The sequence below is a fragment of the Zosterops lateralis genome (genome assembly GCF_965231275.1).
Source record: "Zosterops lateralis genome assembly, chromosome: 26".
Classification (NCBI taxonomy): Eukaryota; Metazoa; Chordata; class Aves; order Passeriformes; family Zosteropidae; genus Zosterops; species Zosterops lateralis.
The window spans coordinates 3,694,974-3,721,491 of record NC_139786.1 but is presented as its reverse complement, the minus strand read 5'-3'; the positions used below and the strand labels follow the sequence as shown (position 1 = coordinate 3,721,491).

Sequence of the window (26,518 nt, the reverse complement as noted above, 5' to 3'; positions counted from 1 at the left end):
GATCCAGGGAGGGCTTGGGGTCATCTCCAGGCTGCAAAACTGCTCCAAAATGGATTTTTTTTAAACCTCCCAGAGGGTCCCCGTGTGCTGTGAGGGCTCCCGGATCCACGGGATAACCCAGCCCCAACAAACGGGAATCCAGCCCCGGAAAAGCTGCTAATTTTAGGTAAAAGCGTCTTTAATCGCTTTACGTAGGGAACGAGCCTGGTGATCCCTTGTGTCAAAACAACTCCAGGTCGGGGAAAAAAAACCTCCCGTTATCCCGAAATGTTGGAGCTGGGAGAGTGGGAAGAGTTGTCTTGACTTTGCGGGAGTTTTTTGCTGGAGTTTTTTAAGTCAGGGAGAGATGCCTGGAGTCGCTGGTGGGAAACGATGAAAAAATTTAGTCCTTCCAGGCTCTGCTGCCTCCGGGGAGATGCTGCTGGAGCCCAGGGAGAGAGGTGGTGATTCCAGGGAAAAATGATGGATTTCAGCCGGGATTTTTCATGTAGTAACCAGTCGTTGTTGTAAGAAAGAAAGGCAGAAATCAGCAGATAAAAAGGATGATTTTTGGGGGGCTGGAAGCAAAAATAAAAGTGATGGGGAAGGGAGGTGAGAGCTGAGCTGCTGCTGGAGCCGAGGAAACGTGGCTGGGATGTGGGAATGAGGATGGGAAAAAGAGCTGGAGGATGAGAGGGGATAAACCAGTGGAATTTTGAATTAAAAACTCAGTGTGGATTAAACTTGGATTAAATGAGTGTTGCTGTAAAAGTGTTGGGAGCTGCCCCGTGTGGGATTTTCACCAAAATTTGGCTGCTCTGCCTTGGGCTGCTGCACTCAGGGGAGCTCCTGTGGTTTATCTGGGGTCAGAGAGGTCGAGTGATGTTTAAAAACCCAAAAAGGAGAAGGCAACAAAAGCGTTTGGGGTTTTATTTGGTGTTTTTAATTGCCTTGAGAACGGGCTGGGTACAAACATTTGGGAGTGATGTGCCAAGCGTGAGCAGCATTTGATGTCTCCGAGCTTTCAACAAACCATAAATGTGCATTTATTCCTCCCCTGATCATTCTCCCAATGAATACGAGCTGACTCCAAGTGGAAAAGGGTGTTTTGAAGTTGGCAGATTTTTTTTTTTTTTTTCCAGCGTGGAATAATTCTGGGGTTTTTGTGCAAGTTTGGGTTTGTTACGAGAGAATTTTTGCTTGTTCAGGAGCAAGGCTCGGACAATAGTCACACATGCAACGGGTTAGGGGCTAGAAAAGAGCCAAAAAAGCCCAAAGTGGGGATTTGTTTGGCTGTTGTGTGTCCAAGGATTGTTAGGAAGGAATCTCTTGCTGCAATTCCTGCCGAGATTCCGGCTCAGTGTGGTCCCAGCCTTGTGAGGATGGAGAAATTTGGGATCAGCCTCCTGTGCTGGGCTGGGGGAACATTTGGGTTGAGAAGGGAATAATGACAACTGCTCAGTGGGGACAGAAAAAGGCACATTCAGGTTCTGGGTGTCTTTTTTTTTTTTTTTTTTTTTTTTCCAGGGGATTTCTTGTGGTTCTGCCCACATCACACACGCTGCAGGTTGTTTTCCTCAGTGCTAAAACACACTCACTTGTTAATTATTATTTTTAAGCAGGCCTGTGTTGTCTCAGCACCTCCAAACACATGACAAGAAGCACTTTCTCGGCACCAAAAGTGGTTTATTCAGGATAAAGGACTGAAAATTTCTTTTAGAGCCTGTTTTTCTTGGCCTTTTTTTTTTTTTTTTTTTTCCCCTTCGTTCACTGTTTTTATACTGAAATGTCACAGGGCTTCTGCTGGGACTCATAAAGTGAAATTTAGTGTTTTCTCAGCCCTCAGAAGATGTTAATGGATTGATTTAGAACAGTTAACAAATGGAAATGCTTCAAAATATTACAAAATTCTAGAAAATACTACAAAATTCAGCTGTTGGTGGGTGTGTGTGTGTGTGAATTCCTTCCTGAGTGTTTTCAGCTTTGGGGAAGTGTGAAAGGTTTTCTGAAGTTGACCCCAGCTCTGAGGCAAAACAAAACTAAGAGATTTGGTTTAAAATTGTTATAGATAAACAGAGAAATAATAAATGAGTTGTTTGACAGCTTTTCCTGTAACTGTGAGCAGTGGTTGAGGTCAGGAGGAATTGGAAGATGGGGTTGTTCCAAAGATCCCCCTCCAATCCTTTATTTTCTCTCTGGTGAGAATGAAAAGTTTCCTCACTTTGTTTAAACAACCTTTGTGGTTTTCAGCTTGAATATTTCATCGAGGGCTGGGTTTGTTGCTGAGGTTGGTTTTTTTTTTTCTCCTTTGGGGAATGAAACCTTGGGAGATGTTTTTATCCTGATACTCATAAATCCTTCACCTTTCCCAAACCTCTTCACCTTTCCCAAATCCCTTCATTTCTCCCAAAACCTTTCCCCTTTCCCAAACCCTTCACCCCAGGCTCTTGTCTAGAAAAAAGCCCCCCTTGAATTCCAGTGAAAGAAAGAGGATCCTCATTAGTGTGAAACCCTTAATGAGTCTTTGCTCCTAAAGGTGCTGAGCAAATCCAAACTGTTGAACAGAAATTATTTAAAAATCCCATTCGGGGCTGATTGTTGGTTGATGTTTCCCTGTGTGCCCACAAATGATCTTCACTTTGGGGTTTTAGGAGGTTTTAGCTCGGAGATGGACCAGGTGAAGCTTTTGTGGCTCAGGAGCCAGGGAATTCCAGCACAGAGCAGCCAGAACGCCCCATGAAAACAAAACTGATTAAAAGGAAGAGCTGGAGGTGAGATTCTGCCCTTTGCCACTCTCTTTGGGATGGAATTTAGGTGAACTAAAGCTGATTATTTGTTTATTTGCTGTAATTGATAATCCTGGCGCGCTGGGGGAAATTCAGATTAAAACCCACTGTTCTGCTGGGTGTGAAAAGAGAAGAATCCCTTCTTGCAACAGCATCAAGGAGTGTCTCTAGTAGGCAGAAAATAACACAAAGCTGCAAAGTTTATATTTTTTTCCTAATTGTTGTTAATGAGCTTTTAGTTTGCAAAATGATAATGGGTGACAAATCAACTGAAAACCCTCAGAAAACCACGAATTGTTGAGACACACCTTGAGATTTTTGAAAAAGAACAGTCGCTAGGTGAGTCCCTTTAATTAGCTAATTATGCTGTAATTCACCGAGAAGTCTGGCTTTTTTACTGAGGAAGTAAAAAAAAAAAAATAAAATGTGAAAAGCGGGAGCTTTTCTTGTCCCTCCTTTTATCGCCTCTCTGCTTGGTGGGTAATTCAGCTTTCAGCTGCTTTCCCAAATGGAGACGGAGAGCTGGAATCCAGGGATGTGACAGCTCCAAGTTCCTCTGAAATGTGTCTCCTAAAGTGTCAGTCAGTAACAAATGGACTATTTAAAGAAAGGTTCTGACTAAGGGAGGTGGTTTTTGCAGCGGTTTTGGGGAGTTTGCTGACTGAAAGGCTAAAGGGAAAAAAGCACATCCTCACTGGAATCCCCCCTCCAGAAGGCTGGAATCCCTAAATAATTTGGATTTCAAAGGGAATAATTGAAATTTATTTCAATTATAAAAATTGCAATATTTTATTACAATTATAAAACTTGAAATATTTTATTTCAATTATAAAAATCGGGCGGGGGGGTGGTTTGGACCACAAAAACTTTCAACCTCTCACCGTGTGCCCCGAAAAAAAAAAAACAAACAAACAACTGTTTATTTTCCCCCTCTCTGGGTGCAGCCTGGGTTCAGCTCTAGACAAGAGCCTGGGGTTTGTTATTTATTTTTTTTCTTCAAAAGCCCAATTTACTGCTGCAAAGCTTTAGTGCATTTCTCACCCTTTCCGGGCAAAGCGTGGAAGATCAAGCCAAGAGTTATGGGCCACAGCTGTGGCCGTGCATTGAGATGTTCTATAGGGGATCAGCTGGGCTGATTAAGGCACGGTGAGCCCAGTTTTCCATCCCTTATTCCCTGTAAAAAGCAAATCCATCCCCTCCAAGGAGCAGCTCTGCCTCGGGACCGCGTTTTCCCACTCGCTTTCAGTGGGCGGCTTTAGATTTGATGAAGAAATACTGTCCTTTTAATTGCATTCTGCCCCCTTCTCTCTCTCCCAGGCTTTGAAAAGCCTCCCCGAAGACAATTGGAGGGTTTGGAGTTGGAATAAAAGCGGGGTTGGAAGGAGCTGGGCAGGGTGGGGTGAGGGAGTGATCAGTGGATTTTAGCTGGAAATCCTAAAAGTGTCCTGAGGGGAGCACTGGCTGCTGCTTTGGGGGCTTTGTTCCCCTTTTTTTTCTCTGACAGGGATCAGTGTCTGTGAGCCTGACTCCATTCTAGTAATTCCTGACAGAACTGGGAATGTTTTTTGTATTTTGTGATTTTTTTTTTTTTAATTAAATGGCAGAATCCCAGGATGGTTTGGGTTGGGTTGGGAGGGACCTTAAACCTCACTCCTGCCATGGGCAAGAACACCTTCCACCATCCCAGGTTGCTCCAAAACTGGCCTTGGACACTTCCAGGGATCCAGGGCAGCCACAACTCTCTGTGCCAAGCTCTCCCCACCTTCAGAGTGAAGAATTTTTCTCTAATATCCAATCTAAACCCGTTCCCTGGCAGTTTAAATCCATCCCTCCTGGCCCTGTCACTCCATGTTCTCATAAATCTTTCCTTTGGATGTGCTGGAACCATTCCAGCTCTTGCCTGGTGCTGGAATTGACTTTATCCAGGAATTTCAGCTGGTTTAGAGCTGCACCTTGTGCTGCAGGTTAAATAACAAGTGCTGTGTGAATGGAGAAAATGTTGTTTGGGCTGACTCCTGTCTCAGACATTATTATTATTATATTTTTATTGATCAGTTCTGCATTGGGGTCCCCCAAAACCAAAACATTTCTTCTTTTGCTGAACTTCAGCAAATAAAATTGAGAATGGAAACCTCCCCCCTCCTCAAAATGTAACTCATGGAATGAAACTCATGGAGTTTATTGATTGATTTTTTTTTTTTTTTTTTTCTTTGCATTTGTAGTCACTGTGGGGATTTATCAGCGTTCTGGGTGGAGGGAGGGGTGTAAGGATTGAGTTACACAAATCCAGGGATAGATTTGAATATATCTGGATATATATTTGTGTGTGTTGGTAGAACTGAACAGCACAGTCTGATTTTGGATGTATTAAGGCTTTTCAAGTCATTAACAGTGAGAAATTAAATAATTCAGACCTTGTGGCTGGCTCAAAGGACAGCTTGAAGATGAATTAACTAAAACTTGGGCTGTCTTATTTTAAAAAACCCCTTGATTTGGGATGAGGGGATCTCAATCAGGATTTCAGCATCCAGTGACCTCCCATGGCAGTTACAGGTGGGGTTATTTTTATTTTTGAGATTCCTCTTAGTGGCTTCTTCTGGTGGCAGGGACATTGCTGGTGTGATATTTGGAATATTTCATATTTCATTTAAGAGCAAACCATGTTGAAATGTGCAGATTGCTGGATAGAAGAAGTCAGGATTTGGACTTCCATGATTTTTTTCGTGGATTTTTTTTTTTTTTTTTTTTTTTTTTTTTTTTTTTTTTTTTTTTTTTTTTTTGTGGATTTTTTTGTGGATTTTTTTTTGTGGAATTTTTTGTGGATTTTCGTGGATTTTTTGTGATTTTTTTCCAGCTCAGGATATTCTGTGATTCTGTGAATTTTTTTGTGATTTTTTTCTGCAGCTTGAGAAAAATAATGGCAATATCATGTGGGAAGAGGAGGTTGATCTGTGAGGAGAACAAAGTGAGGGTTATGTCCTTTAAAACCACACAAGCACAAAAACCACGTTTTAATTTTAAGGGCAAACATTCTAGATTTAGAATGGCATTAATTATGCTGGAAAAAAAAAAATCCATGTAAAACTCTGCTATTCTTTAAAAAAAAACAACCTGAAATCAGCTGTTTATTTCCTGGAGTTGTGAGAAAGAGCCCTGAGCTTGGATTTAATGATGTTTAATCATTCTTTCAAAAAACACAAAGGAGGCACTAAAAGCTGTTCAGCTGAGCTAGAAAGAACTAATAGCTATAACTCAGATTTCAGAAGTGATTTAGTTCCAGAGGTAAATCCATAATCCCACCCGTCAGGAGTTAATCTGTCATCAGACTAAGACTAGAAGCAAATCTATTTAACTAAGAATAGTTAATTCACCTGAATCAGAGCAGGGAGGAAGATCCTGCTCACCAGAGTTTATTTGGAGGAAATAAAATATTCATGATTGGAAACAGCAAGTGGCTTTCAAATGGGAAAAAAAAAATCTCCTTTGGAATTTGTTCTGCTGTTTTCCTGCACTTCCCAGGATGGTTGGAGCTGCTGGTTTGGGAAATGTGGAAATGACTCAGGATAAGGAAGGGAATATCCTGTTTATCCTAAAATTGGAGGGGTTTAGGAACAGCTTTTTTTATGTGGCATCAAACCCAAATTCACCTCTCCCTCTTTACTCTCCTTGTCCTGTTGTTGTTTCATCTCAGGACAAATTGAAGGGATGAACTTTAACCTCTTAGGAGGATAATTTATTAAAATAACAGATGCTGCAGAATGGGGCCTGGCTTGATCTGCGGTTCTTAAGGAAGATTAACAACCTGAGAGTTCACAAATCGGGGTCCTGCTTCCGACCTCGGCCTGTGGGCAGGACAAAGGCACTGTAATTCAAGGAAATTTAAAAAAAAAACATTCCTAATATGCAAATCAGGAATATTTCCATCAGGAGATGGCAAAGGCAAGGTAGATTTTAAAAAGTGAAATTATTCCTTTTGTACCAGAAAAATAGAGCTACAAGCCTTGTGCGACACTGGGGTGGAAAACATGAATTTTAGTTTTATTTCTGCCACTTCAGATCTCTGTTTGGACACTGAGGAAGAGCAGAGATTGGCTTTTCCCAGCACAAACCAGGCCCAGCAGCTGAGCAGGGGGAAGAGGATGTGTAAATCCCTTAATTCTTTGTTGGCAAGAAAACACAGAAGCCCTTGGTGGAGCCTCAGGATCTGAGTGGAGGGCTCAGAAATTTTCTATTTCCAGAGCTGGGCACACAGCAGCACTCTCCAGATGGGGAATGTGGGAATTCTTATGGATCCTGTACAGAAATCCCACGGAGCACCTTGTGGTTTTTGCTGGGCAGAAAAAATCAAACACAAAATCCTCGCCGCGCTTGGATAAATTGGATAAACGGCCGTGATTTACTCATTTTTTTACCAACTCACAGCATTTATAAAACCCACAGAAAATTTCCTGCTGCTGTAAAACCCAGAAAAAATGTTCTGCTGTTACAAAACCCACAGAAAATAAAATTTTGCTGTTCTGCCTCACCCTTTTTTGGGATTAAAATCCCCACATAATTGATTGGCAAGTGAAGGCGCAGAGCAAAAATGATGGAGAAGGGCTGACAAAACCCGGCTGTATTTTTGTCTGGAGATCCTGAACCCATCAGAGGCTGTGGAATTGTGCCTTGTCCTCTTTAATGCTTTTTTTTTTTTTTCCTTCTGGCTGGGGAGAGGATCAGGCAGAGCCTGCTGGTGCTTTATTGCTGTGACACCTCGCTGTGACCGGGCTGGATTCCTTCCTAATCCACCGCAGGTTTCACCGCGACGGAGCTGAGTTTTGTTCCACAAAAAGAGCAGCAGAGGAGTCCCCAGAATAAGTCAGCGAGTGTTCTCTCAGTGCCGTAATCCCCCTTTGTGTGTCACAAAGAGAATCCTGCCAGGGGCTGGGATTCCTCTGCCGAGTCCCTCCTGCGGCAGCCAGAGGTGCTGGACCTGCCAAACTTCCCCTGGAGGCCTTTTGGGGTTTCATTTTGGGCTGTGTTATTTAAAAACCCCTTGATTTGGGATGAGGGGATCTCAATCCTGGATTTCAGCATCCAGTGACCTCCCATGGCAGTTACAGGTGGGGTTATTTTTATTCTTGAGATTCCTCTTAGTGGCGGCTTCTTCTGGTGGCGGGGACATTGCTGGTGTAATATTTGGAATATTTTATATTTCATTTAAGAGCAAACAGTGTTGAAATGTCTGTGGCTGCTCGTGGCTCCCCTGCAGCAGCCAGAGGTGCTGGACCTGCCAAACTTCCCCTGGAGGCCTTTTGGGGTTTCCTTTTGGCCTGTGTTATTTAAAAACCCCTAGATTTGGGATGAGGGGATCTCAATCCTGGATTTCAGCATCCAGTGATCTCCCATGGCAGTTACAGGTGGGGTTATTTTTATTCTTGAGATTCCTCTTAGTGGCGGCTTCTTCTGGTGACAGTGACATTGCTGGTGGAATATTTGGAATATTTCATGTTTCACTTAAGAGCAAACCATGTTGAAATGTTTTATCCAGGTTGCTGGATAGAAGAAGTCAGGATTTGGACTTCCATGATTTTTGTGGGTCTTTTCCAGCTCAGGATATTCTGTGATTCTGTGAATTTGAAACTTGATTTTCATTCAAATTCCCTGCGGGTTTGAGGCAGAATTAATCAGGTTTGGGGATGCTGGAGGTGCTCGAGGTCAGGATGTGGCCGGCTCTGCCTTTGACACAGAATTGTTGAAGCTGGGAAAGACCTTAAAGGTGATCAAGTCCAGAATGATGATGATTTTTATTGTTATTGAGAAGCTGGATGGGGTTTGGAGTAGGATTTTTCCCTGTGAAAAGGCTGTTTTTTGGGTGTTTTTAATCCTTTATCTGTGAACTGTTGCTGTGAAGCTCAACTCTGGATGTGTTGTTTTCCTGACAGTCGGTGATAAATGGGATCATAATGGTTCAAAAGCTTGGGGAAAAGCAAAAAATGCTTCCAGCAGGCTGGAAAATGCAGGGATTTGTGTGGCTGGCTGTGATTTAAAGGCATGATAAGGCAGGGGAAAGTGGGAATCTGAGGGAAGGCTGCTGATCTCTGCTCCTGCTTTGTCACCTCGGGATGGTTTGGTTTAACCTGTCGCTGGTTCATTATTGTGGGCACAGATCCCTGGGCAGTGGGAAATGTGAGAGGAGGCCAAGATGATGAGTTTGGTGGGAATCCTGACAGTTTGGGGATGGAGGCCACAAAAAAAAGTGAATTTCCAACAGGTTTGGAGTTGATGCTGCTGATTTTGTGTCCTTAAAGTTCCTCTCCTGCCTGCTCTGAGCTGTTCCAGGAGGGAAGTTTGAGTGGGAAAACTTATCCCCCTCTGCTGTCGTCACCCCTGTGGACACAGAATTCCTTGGGGATTCCTGGGTTGTGCCACGCTGGTTATAAAGTGAAATTAGAACTTTGTATCGGTCAGAATCAGCTCTCAGCCTGTTCTAATTGTTCTTTTTCCTGCTCCAGGCTGATAATTCCAGTGGTGTGGTTTTGCTGTAATTGCTTCAGGCTTCTGCAGATGGGAGAGGCAGGGAATATTCCGAGAGTTCCAGCAGGGAATTGCTGTGAGTTCCAGCAGGGAATTGCTGTGAGTTCCAGCAGGGAATTGCTGTGAGTTCCAGCAGGGAATTGCCGAGAGTTCCATCAGGGAATATTCCGAGAGTTCCAGCAGGGAATCGCTGTGAGTTCCAGCAGGGAATTGCTGTGAGTTCCAGCAGGGAATTGCTGTGAGTTCCATCAGGGAATATTCCGAGAGTTCCAGCAGGGAATTGCCGTGAGTTCCAGCAGGGAATTGCCGTGAGTTCCAGCAGGGAATTGCTGTGAGTTCCAGCAGGGAATTGCCGTGAGTTCCATCAGGGAATTGCTGTGAGTTCCAGCAGGGAATTGCCGTGAGTTCCAGCAGGGAATTGCTGAGAGTTCCAGCAGGGAATTGCCGAGAGTTCCAGCAGGGAATTGCTGTGAGTTCCAGCAGGGAATTGCTGAGAATTCCAGCAGGGAATTACCGTGAGTTCCAGCAGGGAATTGCCGTGAGTTCCAGCAGGGAATTGCTGAGAATTCCAGCAGGGAATTACCGTGAGTTCCAGCAGGGAATTGCCGTGAGTTCCAGCAGGGAATTGCCGTGAGTTCCAGCAGGGAATTGCTGAGAATTCCAGCAGGGAATTGCTGAGAATTCCAGCAGGGAATTGCTGTGAATTCCAGCAGGGAATTGCTGTGAATTCCAGCAGGGAATTGCTGTGAATTCCAGCAGGGAATTGCTGAGAATTCCAGCAGGGAATTGCCGTGAGTTCCAGCAGGGAATTGCTGTGAGTTCCAGCAGGGAATTGCTGAGAATTCCAGCAGGGAATTATCGTGAATTCCATCAGGGAACTGCCGTGAGTTCCAGCAGGGAATTGCTGAGAATTCCAGCAGGGAATTGCTGAATTTCCTTCCCTTTGGACTGGTCCAGGAGCACTGGGGTTGCCCAGGAAGGCTGTGAATTGTTTTAATGCCCAGATCTATGCTCAGCTCATATTTCCCAGTTTTTTGACCCTTCCAAAAGCCGTCCCCAAAAATAAAACCTGGATGGAAAGAAAGGAGAGAAGGGATTTTATGTGCTGGAATAAACAGAGAAATGAACTTGTAGAAGGCTGTGAATTACAACATAAATAGCATTTTAACGATGCTGTTTAACATCCAGGGTCATTAAATAGAATTTCCCACATTTTCAGGGATCTGTAGGATGTGGGTCTTGTTTGTTTGTTTTCAGTGACTCTGAGGAATGTACAGACGATATTTCACCTGGAAATGGAGTTTTAAAGCTGAAGTCAAGAGGTGAAAATTAAAAATACAGCTACTTGAGGTTTATAGTTACTTTTCTTCATCTCTCCAATGAGAAGCTGAGTATAAAAATACTCAAATTCCATCTTTAAAAGACTTGAAATTTGCAAAAACTTTTAAACTCCTGTGGCAGTGCAAACACACAACAGCTCATCCCTTTGTGGGCTGAAGGATTTTCACCTCCTTTTTGCCTTTTCCATGATGATTTCCAAACCCTGCTCCATTCCCAGGGATCTTCCTGGGGCAGGAATGTGAATAGAAGACACATGTGCAGCCCTTTGTGTGGAGCTGCAATTCCAGCTCTTGGAAGAGGCTTTTTTTTGGTGGAGTCATAAATTTCCCTCCCAAACCGACCCAAAAGGAGTTTGGTGCCTTCTCTGGAATTCACCAGGAAAAGCAGAGGGAGGTTTTGGGATGGTGCAGCTCCATCAGTTCCTCAGGAGCAGCACAAAAAAAAAAAAAAAAAAAAGGCAAGATTGGATTATTTTATCCATTCCAGCCTTTAGGAATGGGAATATTTAATTCCCTTTTCACTCGAGGTGAGGTAACAGCACATTCCAGTTCACACAGAGCCCCAGGTTGAATTTAAAGCAGTTCTTGAAGGTCTTAAAGGTTTTTCTAAGTGCTCAGAATTTCAGAATTTTGAGGAAAAAAAAGTTTTTCATCCCTGGGACTCCGTTCCCCAAGAATTTCATTTATCTGGAGCAGTTTGATTTTTGTGGAGGTTGGACCTGAAAATGCTTTATTTTTATATTTGTTAAAAGATGGGCCAAAATCTGCCAACTTCAGCTTCCTGACAGGATCCAGACAACCAAATCCTGCAGAAATCCTGTTTATTCCCACCAGAAATGCTGCCAGTGCAGGGAATAGGATTTTCCTAATCCAAATACTTTGGGGTTTTTGACTCTTTTTTTGGGTTTGGTTGAGGTTTTTCAATATTTCTTTAAAAACTGATTCCACAATTCCAGCTTCGAGCCTGGAGTGGATTTTGGGAGTTTCCAGGAAGAGTTTAACACTTCCAGAGTTGGAATTAACTGGGAGGAGACTTCATAAACCTGAACTTGCTGGGGAAGTTGGCAGGAAAATCCCATTTTCCTCAAGCTCCCTTGTGGGCAGAGCTGGGTGGGGTGTGGAATCCTCCAATTCCTGTATCCAACAGCTGAATCCAGCAGGAATTCCTCCATGGCTCCTGTAGGATCCTCACCTCCCTCCTGGCACAGGAAAGTTGGGAATTCCCCAGGATTTGGTGAGATCCAAGTGGAGGATTTTTCTTCCTCTGTTTTTTTCCTTGTTAATTTTCTAGTTTTTTTTTTTTCCTTGTTAATAAACCCAGCTTGGGTGTTGTGTCAGCCTGGAGAGAAGGAAAAGCTGCAATTTTGGGGATAGAAAACCTGAGAGTTTTGAGGAAAAGAGCTCCAGAATAATTGGGAAAAAAAAAATCTCTCTGGGAAATCTCTGTGGCCACTGTTGCTCCTCAGGGATGGAATTTACAAGTCTGAACCCATCAGGGTTTGAAGGAGAGGAGTAAAGGGAATAAACCCTGCTGGATTTTTTTTTGAGAAAGAGCAGGAAAATGAGGTTCCTGCCTCTTTTCCTGGGTATTTTCCATGCTCTGAATGAGTAATTCTGGAGCTCGAGGGTCTCTAAGGACGGGGGATAGAGGGTGTGGTGGTGCCACTCCTTCCTTGGAACAGCAATTCCTATTTTATAACACAATATCAATTACATGAGGGTTTTTTTTCCTTAAAAATTTGTAATTTCTGTCATTTTGGGAAGCAAGGAAGAATTCAGGAGGAATTTGTCCATGGAAGGGGCTGCTCAGAGAGGTTTGGATCCCTGGAGGTGTCCAAGGATTGTGACACTCCAGGGATGTTTGATGATCCTGGAAGTTTTCCCAACCTCAGTGGTTCTGGAATTCCAGAAAAATAAAGGATTTTTGCCTCCTGGGACAGCTCCTGCCAGAACTGGAATGGGGATGTTGGAGCAGGATTTTATTCCCCATTTTTCTGGGCAGCTCAGATTACGAGTTTGCTTTTGCACATCTGGTTCAATAATTGGTGCCTCACAAACAGGGAAGTGAAAACAATCAAGGCAAGAAAGTTCTTTTTTCTGGAATTCTTGGAGATCTTTCTGATACCCCCAGATTTTCCATTTTGGAGTGTTTGCAGCAGAAATTGGAGAGTTCCACATAAAAAGTGCTTTATTGGGGTGGGAAGTGCTTGGGTTTTGCATCCAGGATTTTTAAACTTATTCCACAGAATCCCAGAATGGTTTGGGGGAGGTTTCTTTGAGCTCACCCAGGGCAGGGACACCTTCCCCTATCCAGGCTGGCCTTGGACACTTCCAGGGATCCAGGGGCAGCCACAGCTTCTCTGGGAATTCCATCCCAGCCCCTCCCCACCCTCCCAGGGAAGAATTTCATCCCAAATCCAACCTAAACCTTCCCTCTTTCATTTTAAACCATCCCCCTCATCCTGTCACTATGATTTCACCAAATTCTGTCCACTCCTTATATAGTTTTGATGGAAACCAAGAATATCCAAAGATTTTTTTTTTTTTCCTCCAGTGCAGCAAAAAATGGTTTAAAAAGAACCAAATGTGCTTTATTTAATATGGCACCAATTCCCAAAGGTTCTGTGCTTCACTTCTGCCATTCCCAAAAGAGGGATGAAGGAATGAGTGAAAAAAAAAAAAAAATCCTTCAATCTGAGCTTCCCACCTGTCCTGGCAGATGCTTCCTGGGGGTTTCTGCTCTCTTTATTTATTCTGGAATCACCTTTTGGACAAACAAAAGCAGCATCATCCCAGGGTTGAACATCCAGCACCTCTCTTGGCCCCTGGACTGTTTTTTTTTTTTTTGGCTTCTTATAGATTTATTTAGAAAAAGAAAGTAGCTGCTGTCACCAGATGCCTGCAGATGGCTTTAATCAGGTTCCAAATGTGCAACAATGGCACAAAGGAGCAGAATGAGCTCGGGTGGTTTCTTTTTAGGGGCAGCAGCCAAATTATTTCTGCTGTGTTTGGTTCTGGGAGCTGTTAGAGGATCTCACCGGGAGTTTTTTTCCAGCACTCTGAGCCATGCAAGGCAAGAAAGTGGGGTTTGCCCCAGTGTTTAAGTGGTTTACAAGGTGAGAAGGTTTCAAACAGCCTCTAAAATGTTATTAGCTGAACTAATACCCCTATTTTGCTTTTATTCCATGTTATTTTATTTCAGTTTTACTCATCTTTAGTGGATTGCAGCGCTTCGAGTGAATTCCTTCTCCCTCTTTTCCTTCCCCACATCCATGCAGAGCAACCAAGTTATTCCTTCTCCCTCTTTTCCCCTTTCCCTTTTCCCCTTTCCCTTTTCCCCTTTCCCTTTTCCCCTTTCCCTTTTCCCCTTTCCCTTTTCCCCTTTCCCTTTTCCCCTTTCCCTTTTCCCCTTTCCCCTTTTCCCCTTTCCCTTTTCCCCTTTCCCTTTTCCCCTTTCCCTTTTCCCCTTTCCCTTTTCCCCTTTCCCTTTTCCCCTTTCCCTTTTCCCCTTTCCCTTTTCCCCTTTCCCTTTTCCCCTTTCCCTTTTCCCCTTCCCCTTTTCCCCTTCCCCTTTTCCCCTTCCCCTTTTCCCCTTCCCCTTTTCCCCTTCCCCTTTTCCCCTTCCCCTTTTCCCCTTCCCCTTTTCCCCTTCCCCTTTTCCCCTTCCCCTTTTCCCCTTTCCCCTTTCCCCTTTCCCTTTCCCCTTTCCCTTTCCCCTTTCCCCTTCCCCTTTTCCCCTTCCCCTTTTCCCCTTCCCCTTTTCCCCTTCCCCTTTTCCCCTTTCCCCTTTCCCCTTTCCCCTTTCCCCTTTTCCCCTTCCCCTTTTCCCCTTCCCCTTTTCCCCTTTCCCTTTTCCCCTTTCCCCTTTTCCCCCTTCCCTTTTCCCCCTTCCCCGGAAAAATCTAAGTAGGTGAGAAAAGGAAGATTTTATAGAGATTTTATGGAAAAAAAACAAACAAACAAACAAAATGCAAACCCAAGAGTTAAACCTGATAATTACAAAGATCAGAGCTCTGAGTGTTTCTTTCCAGAGCTTTTCAAAGCCAAGGTGTTCATTCCCATCCTTCACTCCGGTGTTGCTCATGGCTTGTCCCATCCAGGGCAGCAATTTGGGATTTCTGAGGCAGCTCCAGCCCTGTGATCTCTGCCAGGTTTGGTTTTCCCCCTCACCTCGTGCCTGTGTTTATTTGTGTGACTCACAGATCCTGCTCTCCTTTAATCCCAGCCCTGGAATTCCCACTGGGAGCTGCAGTTCTGTGTTTCCAGGGAGGGGATTGTGGTAAAAGTGTTTGTGTACATTTGGGAAAGTGAGGAAAACTTCTCTCCTTAGTCCTGTGCCAGCCTTTCCAGGGATTTATTTCACTCTCTGGTGCAGGGCTGGACCTGCAGCTGCTCCAGCTGCCTTTGGAACATGTGAGAGTTGATTCCAATCCTTTTTTTTTTTTTTTTTTCATGGAAAGAGTCAAAAATATGAGTCAGCAGGAGAAATCCTGAATGTGGAGAAGAGCTCTGAAGCCTGGTGGGTGGAGAAGCTTCACTTTCGAGGAAAAAACTCTCATTCAAAAGTGCTTTGGGGTGAAATAAACACAATTTCTTCCCAACTTTAAGATGCACATGGAATTATGGCTCGGATTTGTAGAATTATCTGTGGATACCTAAAGAGAAACAGGTGGGGGGATCTGAAATGCAGCATCAAAGGTGCTTTTGTGCTGAGAATTCCTGAATTTAGACAGAACAGAGCTGCTTTATCAGCCGACTGAGGTGTTTGGGATCTCTTCCCTTTTCCAGGCAGGAAATCTCCTGGCCCAGCACAGGAAAAGCCAAAGCAGTTGACAAAAGGCTGCTGATTTATCTCCTGCATTGTCAAACACCATTCCTTAATCTCTTTTTTTTTTTTTTTAATAATTCCCTGGATCTGCTGTAGGAGTGATTTCCTGGGAGCCTGGTACCCTGCTGAACCCAGCAGCTTTTCCTTGGGAATTGAGGAGAAAATCTTTATTTTAAAAAAAATTTGATGTGCTGAGACTTCACAGAGCCCATGAGCAACCAGCTGTTTGATGAATCCTTAAAAAATCGTGTCTTTCAGGCCTATTTTTTTTTTGTTCCAAAGTACAAATCTGGTGTTGTGGGGAGGCTGAAGGGTTAAATTCCCCACACTGTCGCATATGGCAGTGAGCAGAATCACAGATGTTGATGATACAACATAATTAGTATTCTTTTATGTAAATGAAGGCTGTCAATGTTACCACAGTGTCTGCACCTCCTGCAAGCTGGAATTTCTGCCACTTGCTCTCACCGAGGATAGACAGGGATCCTAAAGAAAATTCCATGATTTTTATAGCCACACCTGAGGAGGGAAATTAAGAGGGAAGAGGAGGGGAAAAAAAAAAAAAGAAAAGCTCAGGGAGGCAGAAAGGATTTTTTCCAACTTGGGAAAAAGAAACCAAATCAATCCTTTGTTTAGGTGAGGATTTCCAAAATCATTTCCACCTCCTGGGATTTGGGAGGAAAGGAGCCCAGCCCAAGGGAAATGTGGGAATTTCTGAGCTGGTTTAAATAAAAACCTCAACAGTTTTTAGGTGCTGAAGTGGCCACTTGAGCTTTCAGCGGAGTCCAGGAGAAAGAACTGAAGAGTTTTGATTTTTCTCTAAGAGATTCCATCCTCAGCAGCAATAGCCCTGATCAAGGTGGTAATTAAAGCAAATTTATGTCATTTGGGGCCACTAAAAACGCATTTCCTTCACCTGGCCAGCTCCCTGCCCACCCCTGCAGGTGAGGGCTCAGTCCCTGCCTCAAAGCTTTAAAGTGTTCAACTCTGCACCTCATAAAATGATGTTTTAACCACATTTTCTGTGTGCCAGGTCCCTCTGTAACCAACTTAATTCAGATCTGTTTTTCCAGTCTCTTCTACCCCTATTTTCCCCCCATTTTTCTCTCCTCTGTGGTTCTTATTTTGTTGCAGTTTGCACCTGCCAGCTCCTCGTTGCTTCCTTTTTATTGTTTGAAAAATGAAATTTAACTCAGCACAGCTTCTCTTTTTTTAATCTTTTCCCCCTTCTCCTCCCCCTGTCTCTCACCAAGCGATCGAAGCAGCCAAAAAATCCAAGTGATGATCACAGGAGGGGCACGTTTTTCCTCCTGTGGGTTTTTTTTTATTTTTATTTTTTTTGGACTCCCATTTTTTTCCCCCTGTGCCATATGTTGGGTCATCCACTACAAAAGCCCTCACCGTGAAGAAGGCTCCATGTGATCAACAGATTTTTACAGCCTACCCAAAAAAAAATTAAAAAAAATGAGAGAATGGAATGGAATTTTGTGTGTGAGAATTCGGGATCCTGGGGGTAATTCCAGAGAATTATTTCTGGAATAAATGAGTTTTCTGCACTCAGGGGTTAACGATGCTCCTGCCAGCGTTCCTGGGTTGGTTTCTGTGCATCACCAGGATATTTTTCCCCTCTCTCTCTGCAGGGCTTTGAAGCTGCCTGGCAGTGAGGACTTCCCAGTAATTAAATTCTCCAGGATCCGTGGGAAGATGGGGCTGCTGCGGGCCCGGGACGCGGCGTGGAGGAGGAAAGGATGTGTGAGCTGCACTCCGTGAGTAACCTGCCTGCTCTGAGCTCCTCCCCTGCCCTCAGAGCCTCACAGGGATCCACACTTCACTGGGGTCATCAAACTGATGCCTTTAGGATTTCATCTTTTCTGTTTTTCATACATTTATAATCCTGTAATTCTGCAGTGTGTGACTGTAAACTCCACACACACTGTGAGCTGCTGCTCTCCTGTTTTGGTCTGACACAACAATTCCTCTGCAGGCCTGGGGATCAAGGACACCTCACTGCCCCAGGCCCCCAGAGGTGTGAACAGAAGTGAATTGAGAGGGAGCAGACTTGGGGTAAAAGACTTCATTACCTGAAGCTGTTATTGAAAGATTAAGATGCAAATGTGGGGAATTTGGGGTGTCCCATGCAGCACAGTGAGTCAGGTTCGATGGTCCTAACCCTTCCAGTCAGGCTCCTTTCCAGTGACCCTACATGATTTGAGATTCATGTTGCAGCACTAAAACCTTTTTCCTTGTGTTTTTTTTTTTGCTCACCAAGGTTGAAGTAGCAGTGCCTTCTGTGAGACATGGACAGATGCAAATGTGGGGAATTCAGAGTGTCCCATGCAGGGCCAGAAGTCAGATTTGTTGATCCTTTTGGCCGCTTTCCAATCAGGATATCCCATACCCCTACAATGACATTTTAAATCCACATTGCAGCTCTAAAACCCTTTTCCTTGTGTTCTTTGACCTGGTTCTTTGCCTCGTCAGGTCAGAGCAGATACAATTCCTGTGAGATGTGGGTAGATGCAAACAGGAGGAATTTGAGGTGTCCCAGCAGGACTATGAGTCAGATTAGATGATCCTAACCCTTCCAATCAGGTCCCTTTCCAATGACCCTACAGTGAGATTTCAAATGTATATCACAGCTCTAAAATCCTTTTCTTTGCATTCTTTGACCTGGTTCTTTGTCAGGTCAGAGCAGCCACACTTCCTGTGAGACATGGACAGATGCAAACATGGGGAGTTCGGAGTGTCCCGTGCAGCACAATGAGTCCAATCAGATGATCCTAACCCTTCTGATGACCCTACAAAAAGATTTCAAATGCATGTCACAGCTCTAAAACCCTTTTCCTTGTGTTCTTCACCCCCTCAGGTGGGAGCAGCGACGCCTCCTGTGAGACATGGATAGGTGCAAATGTGGGGAATTTGGGGTGTCCTGTAGGGCCAGGAGTCAGATTTCATGATCCTAACCCTTCCAGTGACCCTACAACGAGATTTCAAATGTGCATCACAGCTCTAAAACCCTTTTCCTTGTGTTCTTCACCCCCTCAGGTGGGAGCAGCGACGCCTCCTGTGAGACATGGATCGATGCAAACATGTGGGGCGGCTACGACTCGCCCAGGACCACTCGATCCTGAACCCCCAGAAGTGGCAGTGCGTGGACTGCCACACCACCGAGTCTCTCTGGGCCTGCCTCAAGTGCTCGCACGTGGCCTGCGGCCGCTACATCGAGGAGCACGCCCTGAGGCACTTCCAGGAGACCCGGCACCCCTTGGCCATGGAGGTGCACGAGCTCTACGTCTTCTGTTACCTGTGCCAGGATTACGTCCTCAACGACAACCCCGAGGGCGACCTGAAGTTGCTGAGGAGCTCGCTGTCGGCCATCAAGGGGCAGAGGAGCGGGAGGACGCTGCGCTCCATGGCGCTGGTGGAGGACTCCTGGAGGAGGAGGAGCCCTCAGGGCCAGTCCCAGATGCTGGTGGCCCTGTGGCACCGGCGCCAGGCCCTGCTGGCGAGGGCTCTGCGCACCTGGTTCCACAAGAGCTCCCGGGGGCAGCTGAAGTTGAAGGAGAAGAAGCAGATGGAGGAGCTGGAGAAGAAGAAGGAGGCGGCGCGGCGGCGGCGGCAGGAGATGAAGAGGCAGCTCCTGGAGGAGCTGGCCAACACCCCGCCCAGGAAAAGCGCCAGGCTGCTGTCCCACGTGCACAGGGAGAGCTTGATCCCCAGGAAATTCAGGGAGGTGGCCAGCACAGCTTCCCCTACCTCAAGGCAGGTGCAGAGCAGCAGATTGAGGCAGTTCTACTCCATCCGGCGCCAGCCGCTGATGACGCCCGGGGTGACGGGGCTGAGGAACCTGGGCAACACTTGCTACATGAACTCCATCCTGCAGGTGCTCAGCCACCTCCAGAAGTTCCGAGAATGTTTCTTGACTCTTGATCTCTGTGAAACGGAAGAACTTTTAGCCAAAACTGTGAACGGCAGGGCCAGGATGCCTGGCAGGCTGGCCAACGGGGCTGCTGCTGAGGAGCCGGGGAAGCCTGACAGGGTGGGCTCGCAGAGCCCTCCGGCCGGCTTGAATGGGAGCTCTTCCATCAGCAGGAGTTTGGAGCTGATCCAGCCCAAGGAGCCCAGCTCGAAGCACATCTCCCTCTGCCACGAGCTGCACACCCTGTTCAGGGTGATGTGGTCTGGCAAGTGGGCCCTGGTGTCCCCCTTTGCCATGCTGCACTCCGTGTGGAGCCTGATCCCGGCCTTCCGCGGCTACGACCAGCAGGACGCTCAGGAGTTCCTCTGCGAGCTCCTGGACAAGGTGCAGCAGGAGCTGGAGTCCGAGGGCACCAAGCGCAGGATCCTCATCCCCTTCTCGCAGAGGAAGCTCACCAAGCAGGTCCTCAAGGTGGTCAACACCATTTTCCACGGGCAGTTGCTCAGTCAGGTATGGAATCGCTTTTCCAAAGGGATCAGCTGAAGCTGTTCACGCTGAGGGGCAAAGACTCTTTAGGTGTGGCTTTGGAATTCCCAGTTCCTGAGGAAAAAAATCCCTTGAGTTCCTCTGGAGGTGCCACCATTTCCATCCTTGTCACATTTAGCACAAGTTCACTTCAGTTGTGCCACTTCTGGGTGAAACCTGCACAAGCACAGAAGTCCTGAGCCTCTGGATTTATGGTTTGAATGTGTTTTTAAGGTGCCTTTGCATTTTTTCTTCCCCCTTTCTGATGTTGTTTCTGTCCCTGGGAAGAACATGCTGAGGCACCCCTGGACAAGCTCTTGGTGACAATATTTTTGCCAGCACAAGAGACCCTGAACATGCTTGACAAATGTCCCTGTAGGAGGTGAAAGTGCCTGTGGTGCTGTCTGACCCCTTTTTCCTTTTTTCCTTTCCTTGCTGGAAATGTTTCATTCCCCACAAAATGATAAATTCCAGCAAGGGTTTATTCCAACACACTGGAGGGAATCAGGGACAAAAGATCAAAAGTGTTCACAGGTTTGAGTAGAGGTCAAGGACCAATGGTCTGAGGGCACAGGGGTGGTTCAAAGGGCAGTGCCCTACAGGGGACATGGGGCAGCCACCAGGGATATCACAACCAGTGGGGACACAGGGAAAGGAAAAACCATGAGAATTAGGGACTTTTGGGGAGAACAAAACTGGGGTGGATCACACAGTGTTGCCAGGCACTGTGGGGGAAGTCTTTTCTTTCAGCTTAGGTGTCCCCTCAGTTTAGGAAGGACATTGAGTGCTGTGTCCAGCTCTGAGTGTCTCAGTTTAGGATGGACATTGAGTGCTGTGTCCAGTTTGGGGTGGACATTGAGTGCTGTGTCCAGTTCTGGGATCTCAGTTTAGGATGGACATTGAGTGCTGTGTCCAGTTTAGGATGGACATTGAGTGCTGTGTCCAGCTCTGGCCCCTCAGTTTAGGAAGGACATTGAGTGCTGTGTCCAGCTCTGGGATCTCAGTTTAGGATGGACATTGAGTGCTGTGTCCAGCTCTGGGATCTCAGTTTAGGATGGACATTGAGTGCTGTGTCCAGCTCTGGCCTCTCAGTTTAGGATGGACATTGAGACCCTTGAGCACGTCCAGAGGAGGCCCCGAGGCTGGAGAGGGGCTGGGAACACAAACGCTGTGAGGAACGGCTGAGGGAGCTGGGGTCATTTATCCTGGAGAAAAGGAGACTCAGGGGTGACCTCATCACTCTCCACAACCCCCTGAAAGCTGCCTGTGCTCAGGTGGGGTTGGTCTCTTTCTCCAGGCAGCACTGACAGAAGGAAAGGACACAGCCTCAGGCTGAGCCAAGGGAAATACAGGTTGGATATTAGGAAAAAGTATTTTACAGAAAGGGTGATAAAGTACTGGAATAGTCTGCTTGGGGAGGAGGTGGAGTCACCATCCCTGGGTGTGTTTAAAGCAGACTGGATGTGGCACTTGTGCCAGGGTTTAGTTGAGGTGTCAGGGCTGGGTTGGACTCGATGATCTTGGAAGTCTCTTCCAACCCAGTGATTCTGAATTCTGTGACTCCACGGTATATTCTTCCAGGGCAAGGCCCTGAGGATCCCCCTGAGGGGTTCAAAGGATCCCAAACCCAGCTGGTTGTCCCTGTGTGTCCCCTGCCAGGTCACCTGCAGGACGTGCAACTACAAATCCAACACTGTGGAGCCTTTCTGGGACCTGTCCCTGGAATTCCCGGAGCGTTACCATTCCCTGGAGAAGGGCCTGGTGCCCGTGGCCCAGGCTGAGTGCCTGCTCACCGAGATGTTGGCCAAATTCACCGAGACAGAAGCCCTGGAGGGGAGGATCTACGCCTGTGACCAGTGCAACAGTGAGTGCCCCTGTCCCCTGCCCCTGTCCCCTGCCCCTGTCCCCTGCCAGGGCCACCTCCTGCAGGGCTGGGACAGCTCCTTGTCCTGGCTGCTCCTGCTGCTTGGGCTCCTCCTCATGGTGCCTTTGGCTCCTTTGGGCTCTGACATGTCAGTTTTTGGCTGTGTGGTGTCATTTTTGGGCTCTGAAATGTCATTTTTGGGCACTGTCCCCTGCCAGGGACCCCCCCTGCAGGGCTGTGACAGCTCCTTGTCCTGGCTGCTTCTGCTGCAAGGGTTCCTCCTCATGGTGCCTTTGGCTCCTTTTGGCTGTGTTGTGTCATTTTTGGGCTCTGAAATGTCATTTTCGGGCTCTGACATGTCATTTTTGGGCACTGCTGTGTCATTTTTGGGCTCTGAAATGTCATTTTTTGGCACTGCCATGTAATATTTGAGCTCTGAAACGCAATTTTGGGGCACTGTCCCCTGCCAGGGCCACCTCCTGTAGGGCTGTGACAGCTCCTTGTCCTGGCTGCTCCTGCTGCAAGGGCTCCTCCTCATGCCTTTGGCTCCTTTTGGCTGTGTTGTGTCATTTTTGGGCTCTGAAATGTCATTTTTGGGCTCTGACATGTCATTTTTGGGCACTGCTGTGTCATTTTTGGGCTCTGAAATGTTTTTTTTGGGCACTGTCCCCTGCCAGAGACCTCCCCCCTGCAGGGCTGGCTCCTTTGGGCACTGCCAGGTCATTTTGGGCTCTGAAATGTCATTTTTTGCCTCTGACATGTCATTTTTGGGGACTGCCATGTAATATTTGGGCTCTGACATGTCATTTTTGGGCACTTCCATGTAATATTTGAGCTCTGAAATGCAATTTTTGGGGCACTGTCCCCTGCCAGGGACACCTCCTGCAGGGCTGGGACAGCTCCTTGTCCTGGCTGCTCCTGCTGCTTGTGTTCCTCCTCATGGTGCCTTTGGCTTCTTTGAGCTCTGATGTGTCAGTTTTTGGCTGTGCTGTGTCATTTTTGGTCTCTAAAATGTCATTTTTTGGCTCTGAAATGTCATTTTTGGGCACTGCCATGTAATATTTGGGCTCTGAAATGTCATTTTGGGGCTCCAAAATTTCATTTTTGGGCTCTGAAATGTCATTTTTTGGGCACTGTCCCCTGCCAGGGCCACCTCCTGCAGGGCTGTGACAGCTCCTTGTCCTGGCTGCTCCTGCTGCAAGGGTTCCTTCTCATGGCTTTGGCTCCTTTTGGCTGTGTTGTGTCATTTTTGGGCTCTGAAATGTCATTTTTGGGCAATGCCATGTAATATTTGAGCTCTGAGATGTCATTTTTGGGCACTGTCCCCTGCCAGGGCCACCTCCTGCAGGGTTGGGACAGCTCCTTGTCCTGGCTGCTCCTGCTGCTTGGGCTCCTCCTCATGGCTTTGGCTCCTTTGGGCTCCTTTGGGCTCTGACATGTCAGTTTTTGGCTGTGTTGTGTCATTTTTGGGCTCTGAAATGTCATTTTCAGGCTCTAAAATGTCATTTTTTGGCACTGCCATGTCATTTTTGGGCTCTGACAGGCCACTCTTTGTCTTTGATGTGCCATTTTTTGCCTCTGCCGTGTCATTTTTTAGCCCTGCTGTGCCATTTTTGGGCTCTTGCATGGCTCAGAGATTTTTAAATTACTTTTAAGGAATTCTAAAAGGCTTTTACAGAATTCCAAATTACTTTTAAGGAATTCTGAATGATTTTAAGGAATCTTGAGTGGCTCAAGAGTGGCCTGAATGGCCTTTAAGGAATTCTCCATGGCTCAGGGATTTTGAATGACTTTTAAGGAATTCTAAAAGGAATTTTACAGAATTCTAAGTGGCTGAGGAATTCTTAAGTGGCTTTTAAGGAATTCTAAATGACTTTTAAGGAATTCTGAATGCCTTTTGAGGAATTCTAAATGCTGAGGAATTCTTAAGTGGCTTTTAAGGAATCCTGAATGGCTCAGGAGTTCTAAATTACTTTTAAGGAACTCTAAAAGGCTTTTAGGGAAATCCAGAATATTCCTTAATAAAATCCTGAATATTCTTGAATAAGGTCCAGAATATTCGTGAATAAAATCCGGAATATTCATGAATAAAATCCGGAATATTTGTGAATAGAATCCAGAATATTCGTTAATGAAATCCAGAATATTCGTGAATAAAATCTGGAATATTTGTGAATAAAATCCAGAATATTCGTGAATAAAATCCGGAATATTTGTGAATAGAATCCAGAATATCTGTGAATGGAATCCAGAATATTCGTGAATAAAATCCGGAATATTCGTTAATAAAATCCAGAATATTCGTTAATAAAATACAGAATATTTGTGAATAAAATCCAGAATATTTGTGAATAAAATCCAGAATATTCGTCAATAAAATCCAGAATGTTCGTGAATAAAATATGGAATATTTGTGAATAAAGTCCAGAATATTTGTGAACAAAATCCGGAATATTCGTGAATAAAATCCGGAATATTCGTGAATTAAATCCGGAATATTCGTGAATAAAATATGGAATATTTGTGAATAAAATCTGGACTATTTGTGAATAAAATCCGGAATATTTGTGAATAAAATCCAGAATATTTGTGAATAAAATCCGGAATATTCTTGAATAAAATCCAGAATATTTGTAAATAAAATCCAGAATATTTGTGAGCTTCACCTGCTGAATATTTGGGATTCACCTGCTGGAGCTGCTGCAGCCCAGGATATCTTTGGCTCAACATTCCTGGTGGTTTTTTTTTTTCCAGCAGGGACAGCTCAGAGGTGACAAATGTTTGTGTGATGAGGAGAAAGGGAAAATTTAGAACTCCCACAGAAGTTCTGGAGGAATTTAGAAATATTTATCCCTGTGCTGGGAAAAAAAAAAAATCAATGAGTTCACCCTGTGCTGGTTTTTCTCTTTGGGGAATCGATGAAGTTTCTCTTTGGAGTATTAAAAAAAATGAGATCCTGATAATTTTTGCCTTGAAGGGTGTTTGGGGTGTTCTGGTGGGGTTTTTTTGGCAGTCAAAACGTGCTGGGAAAAAACCCCAAACAAACAGTTCACCTTGTGCTGGATTTTCACTTTGGGGAATTGATGAAATTTCTCTTTGGGGAATTTAAAAAAAAATGAGATGCTGATAATCTTGGAGGGGGTTTGGGGTTTTTTGGGTTTTTTTTTTTTGGCAGTCAAAATGTGCCGGAAAAAAAAAAAACCAAACAGTTCACCCTGTGCTGGTTTTTCTCTTTGAGATCCTGATAATCTTTGCCTTGGGGGGGTTTGGGGGGATTTTTTTCACAGGCAAACGGCGAAAATCTTCTCCCAAACCTCTTGTTCTGAGTGAAGCTAAAAAGCAGTTGCTGATCTACAGACTACCTCAGGTCCTCCGGCTGCACCTTAAACGCTTCAGGTGAGGCAGTTTTGGGGGAAAAATCACCAAAAATGGGTCTTTAATTCCCTCAAATCCTGCTAAAAGCAGCTGTGTGACTTCTGAGCCATCGGGTTTGTGAGTGCTGCCCCTTTGCAGGGGGGTTTTCTGTCACAAATTAATGTTTTGTGCATATTAATTCTTAATTTCTTTGGGTTTTACTCGAGTTTGCAGGCAGCTTGAAAAGAGGAGTCAGTAGCTGATGAAAGATTTGGTGAAGGTGGGAGATGGAGGGAATTCAAGGCCAGTGTTGGCTCTTTAGCTGTTGAATAGAAAGCAGAAAAAGCTCCAAATTTTAGGAGAAGTTTATGAAGTTTATGGTTAGGCTGGGTGTGTGTGAGGGGGGTTATTGGTAGAACTGAGGATTTTAGAAGTGGTCAGAGGAGAAATCTGGATCAAAAATATCTCAGAACAAAAAATAGCAATGGTAGGAGGAGACCCCACCTAACATAAAAATCATCAGTGGCAGAAGGAGACCTGACCTAAACCAAAAACCCTCAGTGGCAGGGGGATACCCCACCTAAAATAAAAATTATTAATGGCAAAGGGAGATGCCACCTGAAAGAAAAAATCATCAGTGATAGGATGAGACCCCACCTAAAATAAAAATTATTAATGGCAAAGGGAGACCTGATCAAAACCAGAAATCATCAATGGCAAGGGAAGCAAAAACCCCCTGAAACAAAAACTGTCAATGTCAAGAGACTTCATCTAAAGCAAAAACCCTCAGTGGCAGAAGGAGACCCCACTTAAAACAAAAAATATCAATGGCAGGGGGAGACCCCACCTAAAATAAAAGTTATCAGTGAAAGAAGGAGACCCCAGCTAAAATAAAAATCATCAATGGCAGAGGGAGACCCCCAGTTAAAATAAAAACCTTCTGTGTCAGGAAAGCCCATCTGTAACAAAACCTCTCAGTGGCAGAAGGAGACCTCACCTAAAATAAAAATTATCGATTAAAAAAGGAGACTCCACCTAAAATAAAACCCCTCAGTGGCAGAAAAAGGCCCCACATAAAACAAAATCATCAATGACCAGGGCAGACCCCACCAGAACCAACCCCAGAAGGAGCAGCAGGAGCTCTGTGTGTGTGAGGGGTGTCTGCAGGGATTTGGGGTGAATCCTCAGTATCTGCAGGGATTTGGGGTGAATTCCCAGATGTCTACAGGGATTTGGGGTGAATCATCTGCAGGGCATTTCAGAGGGTTAATTCCTGGATGTCTGCAGGGATTTGGGGTGAATCCTTGGATATCTGCAGGGATTTTGGAGTGAATCCTCCGTGTCTCCAGGGATTTGGGGTGAATCATCTGCAGGGCATTTCAGAGGGTTAATTCCTGGATGTCTGCA

General features: G+C 45.4%; 1 protein-coding gene across 1 annotated transcript in view; it reads left to right on the top strand.

Moving 5' to 3' along the window:
* The window catches only part of USP49 (ubiquitin specific peptidase 49), a 28,695-nt gene that overhangs the window by 758 nt on the left and 1,419 nt on the right, over positions 1–26,518 (top strand). The window contains exons 2-7 of the mRNA XM_083878581.1: positions 74–166; positions 2,631–2,750; positions 17,090–17,215; positions 18,495–19,878; positions 21,553–21,757; positions 25,045–25,153. Of these exons, the coding sequence (XP_083734707.1) occupies positions 18,523–19,878; positions 21,553–21,757; positions 25,045–25,153 (1,670 nt within the window). The 5' untranslated portion in view covers positions 74–166; positions 2,631–2,750; positions 17,090–17,215; positions 18,495–18,522. The remainder of the gene's footprint in view (positions 1–73; positions 167–2,630; positions 2,751–17,089; positions 17,216–18,494; positions 19,879–21,552; positions 21,758–25,044; positions 25,154–26,518) is intronic.